The 10007-nt window shown below is 56.8% G+C and overlaps 1 protein-coding gene across 1 annotated transcript in view; it reads left to right on the top strand.

The window, feature by feature from the left end:
- Positions 1-9602, top strand: part of PTK2 (protein tyrosine kinase 2) — a 175948-nt gene extending 166346 nt beyond the window's left edge. Inside the window, exons 29-35 of the mRNA XM_025047590.1 lie at positions 200-262; positions 2806-2845; positions 3121-3227; positions 6225-6233; positions 7203-7358; positions 8073-8153; positions 8408-9602. Coding sequence (XP_024903358.1) covers positions 200-262; positions 2806-2845; positions 3121-3227; positions 6225-6233; positions 7203-7358; positions 8073-8153; positions 8408-8620 — 669 coding nt within the window. The 3' untranslated portion in view covers positions 8621-9602. The remainder of the gene's footprint in view (positions 1-199; positions 263-2805; positions 2846-3120; positions 3228-6224; positions 6234-7202; positions 7359-8072; positions 8154-8407) is intronic.
- Positions 9603-10007: the final 405 nt, after the last annotated feature.

Below are 10007 nucleotides of genomic sequence, written 5' to 3'. Positions count from 1 at the left end.
GCGTGTGCCCAGTGGGGGAGCTTTGCCAGGGCAGCCAGCCCAGGCTTGTCATCACTGCGTTTTGAGAATTTTTCTGAAACGGGGGACCTTTCAGCTCTTCCTGTTCGGAGGACTTCGCGTTAGGAAGGGAAGTGGCTGCGTACAGCATGTGCCGGTGACCTTCAAACCGAGAGTGAAACTGGCTTTGTTTTCCCTTTAGAAGCCTGACGTGCGGCTCTCACGAGGCAGCATCGACAGGGAGGACGGAGGGCTCCAGGGCCTGGTAAGCAGCGGCCCGGGTCTTCCCCGGGACTCGGACCTTCGTTGTTATGGCGCATGTACCGATAACGTGCTATGAAACAGTCAGCCATGTATAAAGGCAGCACCCGCTTTAGCCTAGATTGTGAACATGCGACACACAGCCCAGCCTTCTTACTCAGACACCGTTTTCTGCCCCATCACGAACACGGTCTTCTCCACCGTCTGCTAACCTCTGCGCCCTCAGGAAGGATGTCCACGTGTTAACTGTTGATACTTCTGCTAAATTTTCACATTCTATCTCCGGGGTTATAAAAGTTTCCACAGTCACAGGAAACTTACTTAAGCAAGAGTTTTTCTCCTGGGCGTCGTGAGAGGAGATGCCTGGTGTTCTCTCCCAAGCGCCAGCTTATGATCATCCCAAGTGTCCTAGAGACCTGCCGGAACTATTCCCTGGGCTTTGGGGGACGTCGTTAAAATTGTTAGCATTTCCGTCAGCAGGTGCCTGGTTAAAATAAATGCAAGTTTCTTCAAACACCTAAAAAAGTTTCTGTGATAAAGGGAAACCTGTTCCTGATGGGTAGCAGATTGATGGAGCTCAATCTCCACCCCAGGAAAGCAGAATTAAAGCATTAGTTCACTTCCGGACAGGCGTGCACACGGGCACCTTACCTGAGACGGCGTCGTCACCCAGCCCCACAATGCGCCGCGCAAGGGGACCCCGCCTGGAGCTCCCCAGTTCGACTAACGACCGGCTGGCCCCGAGGTTGGGCTCAGCCAGCATAGGAAGCGCTGGGGTTTGCGACCGGAGCTGGTGCGGCGGGCACCCCGCGGTTCACGAGCACAAGGTGACATTGTCTGCCACCGAGCATCACGCACACCTCCTTCCTTACACCGAAAAGAAGAGTAACACGTGACGAGCAGCCTGTCCTAAATGTAAAGGAGAAAGAGTGACAATCTGCATGAAAATTAACCCTGCTCACGGGCCAGCCATTCAGAACATTACCATTAGGAAATTTTATTAGAAAAGGAAAAATCTGTGTGTTTCAGTGTGTGGCACGTAGACGACACCCAGAAAATATGTAGAATGAATGACCAAACTCGTGAATTATACGTGGACGCAGGAGGGTTATTCAGAGACACTTCATGTCTCTGAATAAAGCATGACGTGCGCGTCTCGGCCGTTGCTACCCACCCGGCCCGGGCGACAGTCGGGCGCTTCGTGCTGACGGGCGCTGTGCTGGGTGCTTTGCTCGTGTCCCCTCGCCGAGTCCTCAGCATTCTTGTCAAGGCCGTGGCCGTGCGTGCTCCACAAATGAGTAAACTGAGGCTCGTTGAGAACGTGCCCAAAGCCACCCGTCATAGAGCCAGACAGCGCCCTCACACACACCGGCAGATGGCCAGCCTGGCTCAGCAGGCTCCTCATGACCGTGCGGTTTAGGCCGCAGCTGGCCCCTTCCTGGGGGTTGGTATACACTGTGACCACATCTGGTTTTTTCTCTTGTCTTTTGCTAAAGATATCTATTTGGTTTGGCTGATTTCTGAAGCATTCCAATTAACGCTTTTGAAAACGTGCCACGGTTTCCGGGAGAACCGTTTGTCTGGAAAGCAGTACAAATTATTGCTCAGAAACACTACGAACTGGCTAGTGGAAATCGATCCCATCAGTTTGCATAAAAAGTAAAAACTGCTCGGATTTTCAAACTGGTGCACAGGTCGACAGCATGTTTGTCTTGTGACACAACCTCGTATTAGGTGAATGTCATCAGCCTCAGTGTAATCGTGGGAAACCAAAGTCCCAGACAGCTGAGTGAGTCCCCCGGGGCCAATGGCTGAGCCAGAGCACGGCTGACGCCACACAGTCCCATCAGGCCCCTGAGAGCGGGCTTTGTGCCCACCCTCCTGGAGCAGACCTGTGCGACTGCCCCGCACAGTGCCTGCTTTGTGTTCTTGTTGCATTAATCCAGAATGTTCTGAGGATAGGATTTTCGAGTTATTTGAACTTTCCTATCACCTGCGTATCAACCAGAAAGTTCTTTTTTGTGTTTTAAACCTTTTTGAACGTGCGTGGTGTATGGCCTGGCTCAGTCTGCACGGCACGGCCAGCTGACCGTGCCTGTTTGCAGAGCTTCGTCCTCGTTTGCCACTGCTCCCCTTCCTGTGACTGACGAGCGTGGCTCGGCGGCGGGAGGGAGCTTCCTGCGGGGTCAGCGGGAGGCGTCCATGGATGTCACTTTTTCTAAGAAGATTTTAAATTGGTCGTGACTGCCACGTCGTGTTCCTGGAGTGCCGCATGCTCCTCTGTCACAGCCTTGTGTCATGCCCTGTGGCATTATTTGCTCACTGGTCTAACATCCCACCCCAGCTGAGACGTGAAAGCTGCCCCCTCCCCCCTGCTGGCCTTCGAGCCCAGCGTTCGGCACAGGTTCAAGGAGACAGGTTCAAGGAGACGGATTGAGGGAAGGGTGGGGCGGGCGCGGCCCTGGCCCTGGCCCTGGCCCTGGCTCTGGCCCTGGCCCTGGCCCTGTGTGCACCTGGCACCTTAACGGACCTTTTTTCTCTCTACAGACTGGAAACCAGCACATCTACCAGCCCGTGGGGAAGCCAGGTAAACGCAGAGAGGACTCGTGTGTCAGGAAGTCCGTGTGACGGGGGTGGGGGGGGCGGCATGGGTATTACCTGTGTCCGTCCCTCGGCTTTGGACGGCCTTGTGACTTTTAACACGTTTCCCTCTACAAGCGCAGCGAGCGTGTGAGGTGGGCGGATAGTGGGCTGCTGCGTGTCACGCGGGGGCGTCCGCGCTGGCAGTGGGGTTCGCCCTTATTTGGGAGCCATTTCCCACTCTGGAGGCGCTCACTGAGTGACCCCTGTTCCCTTTGCCAGATCCTGCAGCTCCGCCAAAGAAGCCACCACGCCCTGGAGCCCCTGGCCACCTGGGCAGCCTCGCCAGCCTCAGCAGCCCTGGGGACAGTTACAACGAGGGCGTCAAGGTGAGCGGCAGAGCTCGCACCCTGCTCGGGGCTCCGTGGAGTCCTTTCGCTCTTGGTCGATGGCCCTGTGACCCGAGGTGGAGGTGGTGCTGAAGGCGGGGCGGGATCGTGGGGAGCGGGGGTCTCCGGGGTTCAGCTCCGCCTCCTTCCCGCCCCTCCCAGTCGGGCACGAGCTTTACTGGGAAACTCTTCCCCGTTTTTGTCTCACGTGATAGGTCCCGGGGCCTGGGTCGGGACAGGTCCTGGCTTTCCTCTCACCAGGCAGAGTGTGGCTTTAGGCTGAAGTACAGGGTGGCTTCTGGTGTTAAGGTTCACTGGACCGGGGTACGAGGCGCGCTGTGGTCAGGCTGGCCCGGGGCCGAGTGGGAAGCTGGCCAGCGTCAGGCCGGGCCCCGAGAGCCGCGTGGAGCCGCCCCGGGCGCGGGCTCCTCCAGGCCCCGCCAAGCCCGCAGAGGGCTCACGGGTGCAGTGGCTGCGGCGGTCCTGCCCCACGGAGGAGGGGCCTCTGCTTTCCCTTAGAGACCTGTCCCTTCTCGAGTTTGCTCCTTCTCAGTTCTGATACCTTTTTTTTTCATGTTTTACTATCTCCCAAATCAGGATGGTGTGTCGGTTTAATCGGCAGCATTTTTTTCTTAGTGGTACAGAAAGAAATTGCATCTCATTCTGGGTGTCACCTTAGAGTCCAGTAGCTGTGGCTTCGGTTAAGGTGGACTCAGATTCACTTGAACCGCCAGGCCCCGCCCCGCCCCGCGCCAGCCCGCCCCGTGCCAGCCCGCCCCGTGTGTCCACAATCCTCACGGCACTAGTCGTGTTCTTTTTCCCAGTCTTCACACGAGACGGCCAAGGTTCGCAGAGGTTAAGGGCGTGTTCAAGGTTATGTCCTCCCCACAGCTGAGCCCACATTTGGCGTGGCCCTGGCTGTCCACGGCGCCCCCGCCAGAGCCAACGGGCAGTTCCTGGGTAGAAGGTGTTTTGCCATCTCCAGGAGTCGGAGAAGTAGTGCCGGGGAACAGAAGTGTCCCCTCCAGACACGGTACACGTCAGCCGGCAGCCCAGAGGGCAGTGACCAGGGAGGGAGCAGGCTGGCACCAGCTCAGACCAACTTGCCACCTGCTGGCATAGCGCCGGGACCACTGAGCCGGAGGTGGCCCTGCCAGAGGCCAGCTCCCACAGTGTCTGCCGGCGAGTTGTCGCAGTCAGTGCTGGCTCTGGAGCACCACCCAGAGTCTCCAGGCCCCAGGACACCTCCCAGCGACTGCCATCAGACTGGGGGGGTCACTGGGGAGGAGCGAAGGGGGACACAGCCCTTCCTAATGTGACTTCTCGACATAAAGGAGAGGAGAAATTTGGTTAACAAACTGTTTTTGTTTTTTATAAGCCACATGAGCAGACTTTCAAAATGGCTTGTATTACAACAAAAAAAGTTTAGAAGTAGATCAGATACCAGCTTAGAATGCTGACACGTGTTCATTTTCACAGGGGGATTAACATGTGAATAAATGCAACTGGGAGGTACCCTTACTTTAGGGTGTTAAGCGAGTAGAAATCTTAGTGGAATTAGGATGCTTGCTTAATTATGTTAAGTAAAGATAATTTAATTAGTGTGAGGTATATGTCTCTGTTCATTGATTATCTGTTTGATAGAGGTTATCAAAGCCTTAGAAAACACCACTGTTTTGGTACAGAAATGCTTACCTGTAGCTGGCTGTAACTAAAGTAATTCATCCGGACACCCGTCAGCCAGAAACCAGTGTCAGGAACCATTTCGGTTCTGAACTGTCCGCATCGTCAGGCACCCACCCAGCTGGTCAGAACCGGCCACATCTGTGCAGGTGCTGGTCTCCCAACTTGGGGGTCTCCAAATTGTCAAGCTCTAGAAAAGAGGAAACCAGTAACCGATGTCTCTCTAAACTAAGCTTTCGCTTTGGGGCGTCGCCATGGAAGGTCCCTGGAAGGTCCCTGGAAGCCCTGTGACAGTGCCGGGGCAGGAGCTGAGCAAGGGGGAAATGCGAAAGATAAAGAACGGAAGTTCTAAACGGGGTAGAACAGTCAGAACAAAGCGCCCCGCCTCCCACCCACGAGAACCGTCGCAGGCCGTGGTGGGCTCTGCCCGCGGCTCTCCAGGGAGCCGGGCCATGGCCCTGGTCCAGCCCAAGGGTGCGTGGGCCGCGTTAAACGGGACACACTGGGACCCTTGCTGGGGAGGGTGAAACACGCGGTCATAGCCGACCTCTGTCTGGCGAGTGCTCACGGACAGCGAGCTGTGCGGGTTGGACCCTGACGTTTAAGGTTCTGCCCAGCTTGTATCCCAAACACTGTACTTTTCCCAGACCACCGTGGGAAAGGTCAAGAGCGCCCATTACCCCGAATCAACTTTGCCTTTGAGAGTAGGTTGGCCTGAGTGTAAGCTGTGGAGATAAACAAAACCTCTAAATTTAAAGTAAAGGAGCTAGCCAGAAGAATTGGTTCAAAAGTAGGTTTTTTGTTTTAGTTTTGTTATTGTTTTTAAAATCAGCTCGTTTTCATAAACACAGCTGAAGCCAGGGATCTCTTACGGCAGGATGGCCAGACAGCGAGACCCAGTCCCGAGGGGACCGAGGGGGGTACGGTTTTTCCCACTCTGCGGTCCAAGGGGCAGTGCACAGTGATGACCAGTGTCTGTACTCCTTCCCTTTCGAAGACCCCTAGTTCTTTTGATCCTTGCACGGCTGGCCGGACTGTCACTGTCGGGCTTTGCATGTCGTTTTCCTCGTTGATTCGCGAAGCGGGCCTGGTGCATGACAGCCCCCTGCCGACGTGCGGCGTCCGGGGCACGTGGCCGGGCGGCTCTGCGCCGACAGCCAGCGAGCCGAGAGCTGCAGGCGTGTGCTCGCTCCTTTCTGCTCTGCTTGTGTGTTTTTATGGGGGGGTGTCTGCTGCCTTCATTAATATTGTTTTTCTTTTTTCCCTTTCTCTGGTAATTTCTTTAACCTTCCCTCACCTTCCGTGCGACAATAGCCGTGGAGGGTAAGCACCTGTGTCTGTGTGTCTGCTCCCCTCTGCGTCACACCCAGCGCTGCATGTGGCGACCTGAACCCAGGGGCCGGGGGAGGGTGCTCCTGCTCGGCTCACACCAGAACCACCTTCGTAGTTGCCAGGAGTGGGGTGGGGACATCTCTGCAGTGTCCTTTTCTGTCTCGTGCCTAGACTTGGAGCTCCCAGGTTCCGGTCTCCTTGGACCAAGGCGGCCTGAGAGCTCAGAAGCAGGCGCCTAGCGTTTCAGACTGAGCCCCGGCAGCAGATTCCTGCACGCAGGGCACGCTACTGTCCTCTGGCTTCTGGAAACACACACAGGCCGTCCCGGGCCTGGTTCAAACGTTTAAATACCGTGAGATTTCCCAGAAGCCCTTGCAGAGCTCAGCTCCCCGTCTGCCTTGGGTAACACCTGGCGATGTCACCGTGCCCAGGCCCGGGGGAGCCGTGTCCCCACGTCCCTTCGTGCAGGTGACTGAGGCCGTCCCGTTAGGGGGCGCCGCGGGCTTTGCTGGTGCCCCCGCAGCTTCGCGTGGGCCACGTAGTGCTTCCCGCAGACTCAGAGCAGGCGGATGTTCTCAGGCTCTTCACGTGGACTGGACGCCTGGCCTCTTAGCTCTCTCTCAAATCCTCAGCGAGCTGTAAAGCGTACGGTGTCTTTCTCTTCTGACGAATGATTCTGGGGGTGTCGAATCACTTCTCTGAGAGAATCTGGGGCTTTTCCGTAAAATTGTATGATTCCAACTCATTTCCTTTAACCGAGCTCAAAATTAGGGAAAGTGATTGCCCCATTTACTTGTCACTCATTCGACCAGTTCACTGTCATCCTCAAAGTGAACTGTGCCCCGAGCAGACAGTCGGTGGCGTGGTCTGCCTCTGTCTCCTCTAAGGCGCTTTCTGGCCTGGTCGTGGTGACATGCCACCCCTGCAGAGCGGGACAGTAACCGGCTTCTGTGTTGGCAGCTTCAGCCCCAGGAAATCAGCCCCCCTCCCACTGCCAACCTGGACCGCTCCAACGACAGGGTATACGAGAACGTGACGGGCCTGGTGAAGGCCGTCATCGAGATGTCCAGCAAGATCCAGCCAGCCCCGCCAGAGGAGTACGTGCCCATGGTGAAGGTAAGCCGCCCGCGCCGTGCGCCGGCAGACCGCGTCCCGTGCCGGGGGGAGGCCATGGGGCCCTGCGGTCAGGCCTGGCGCTTCGGCGGGTCCGTGCGAGGGCAGCACAGTGACCTCCTGCAGTCACTGCCGCAGTCACACGAGTTCCTGTCCCCACCCAGCTCTGGGCTGGGCATGTCCTCAGCGGCACGGGCTTTACTGCTTACTGTTCACACACACAGCCTTGAGCGAGAAAAGCAGGCGGCAAAATTGCCGTTTGTGTCAAGTTGAAGAACGTGCCGGCGAGTCCCGCGGAGGGCTGGGCGCTGGCAGTGGGCAGACCCTTTGCTGGGGCAGAGCAGACTCGGCAGGCGCCCTGAGGGCAGGTGCCGTGGTCCCCGCGCCTGCAGCAGCGTGTGGGCCCTTCTGAGCCGGGAAGCGCCGGGAGAGAAGCGGGGAGGACCGGGCGCCGCCCCGAAACCCCGGAGCGCACTCGATCCACCAGCCTCTGTCCCTCGCCCCGCTCCCCGGACTCGTGGAGTGATGAGCACTCAGATCCGAATCTGGACGGGAAGATGACCCCATACCTGAGATGAGGCTCAGGGCGGAGGAAAGGAGCATAGAAGTTTTCTCTGCAGTGGCAGGAGGAAGATGAGAGGTGGCGTGAGTGGAAGGAGGGGCGCCAGGGCGGGCGTGGGGCGCCGCGGCCTCACCCGCTGTGCTCTCGTCCCTTAGGAGGTCGGCCTGGCCCTGCGGACGCTGCTGGCCACGGTGGATGAGACCATTCCCGTCCTGCCGGCCAGCACCCACCGAGAGGTAGGGCACGGCCCCTCGTCCTGCTGCGGGACGGTGCGGGTGGGCACCCCAGGGGCGGGGCGGGCGTCCCGAAGCCGGTTAACGGTGGTGATGGTTGTGGTGCCCGCGGCGACGCTGACTTTACTGCCTGTGGCAAGGAAGGTTTGTTTAAGGGCAAAAAGGACCGTGTTTCTCGTGGAGGCACCAAGGGAGGTGCGTAATCCCCCTGGGAGGCTCGTGGGGAGCGGCTCCTGACCCCTCTCTCGTCCCTCCAGATCGAGATGGCCCAGAAGCTGCTGAACTCCGACCTGGGGGAGGTCATCAGCAAGACGAAGCTGGCCCAGCAGTGCGTCGTGACCAGCCTCCAGCAGGAGTACAAGAAGCAGATGCTGACCGCCGCCCACGCACTGGCCGTCGACGCCAAGAACCTGCTGGACGTCATCGACCAGGCCAGGCTGAAGCCGCGCGGACAGACGAGGCCGCACTGAGCGGCGCCCAGGGCCGTGCGCCCGAGCTCCACCAGCAGCGAGGACGCCGCCTGTCCTCCGTCGCCAGCACCCACAGCGCAGCCGTCTCTGACTGACAGCTGGTCGAAAATCTCTCGTACAGGTCTAACCACGTTCTGATTTGGGCTCATTTTTTTTTTTTTTTTTTTAATCGGTGTTAAGAAAAGTTCAGCATCCAAAATGTGGCGTTTTTCTAAGAATGAAAATCGTACGTGGGACGCTTTTAAGATTCATGAAGCAGAGCTTGCGTGCGCGTGAGGCCGTGTCCCCGGCGAGGCCAAGGCCGGCACGCGTTGGCTCCTGGACTCGCCGAGCTGCACGTTGGAAGGAGACAGGGCGGAGGGGAAGCCGACCGGAACGTTCCCCAGACCGGGGTCTCGTTGTTAGAACACTCTTCAGTTGCAATATGCTAATACCACTTTACAGAGAGAGAATATAAAAGCTATATTTTGAAGACTTGAGTCATTTCAGAAAAAGACCTACGACCCTTTCGTCTTTCCCGCCTTTTACTTTCACGTGGACGTGTGAAACATTCGGTTGGAAACTAGCTGTAGAACACTCTGAAAAACATTTGTCTTTTTCCACCAGAATAATGTGCCAGTTTTTGTAGCGATGTTCTTGGAAGCAGAAATGCTTCGGACCAGAGCACCTCCCCCCTGCAGCGAGAAGAGGTTCTGGAACCATCCGTTTTCCATTTTTGTATAATTTATAAAGAAAGATTAAAGCCATGTTGACTATTTTACAGCCACTGGAGTTAACTAACCCTTCGTCGTGTCTTTCTTCCCAGGAGAGAGTTAAGCGAAACAGATTTGGTTTTCTTCTGCTGTCCGTGACGCCATCATTCTGTTCCATGATTTTGAGACTCTACCCTCCCTGTAGTTTGTCGGGGGATATAAATTATTCTCAGGAAGAATATAATGAACTGTACAGTTACTTTGACCTATTAAAAAGGTGTCACCATTGAGGTCTCGGTGTAACATTCTTTCTGTTGCTTTTCTTCCTTCAAACGATTTAAAATTTTTCAGGCGGCTTGTCAGAGGGAATAACATACAGGGAGCTCTCAGTAATCATCAGTTTCTTTCCTCCTTTGCCCTCTGGGCAGGTCAGGGGAGTCGCCACAGAAGGGCGGCCCAGGGCGAGTCACCCTGTCCATCGTCCTCAGTAAAGGTGGAGGTGCGAACGGGAGCAGTGCCACCTGTGAAGGAGTGCCTTTGGCAGCCCTGTCCCTGTCATATCGTTCCGGGCCAGCGGCTCCCACAGAGTTCACTCGTAAAGGGGACTGTCAGCGGCGAGCGTCCAGTCCCGCTGGAATCTGAGCCATGCTGTGGAGCAGATGGAGCCAGGGCCACAGCACGGGGACTCGGAGGGA

Source organism: Pteropus alecto, unplaced genomic scaffold (assembly GCF_000325575.1).
Source record: "Pteropus alecto unplaced genomic scaffold, ASM32557v1 scaffold105, whole genome shotgun sequence".
Lineage (NCBI taxonomy): Eukaryota > Metazoa > Chordata > Mammalia > Chiroptera > Pteropodidae > Pteropus > Pteropus alecto.
This window is presented reverse-complemented; position numbering and strand designations above follow the sequence as displayed.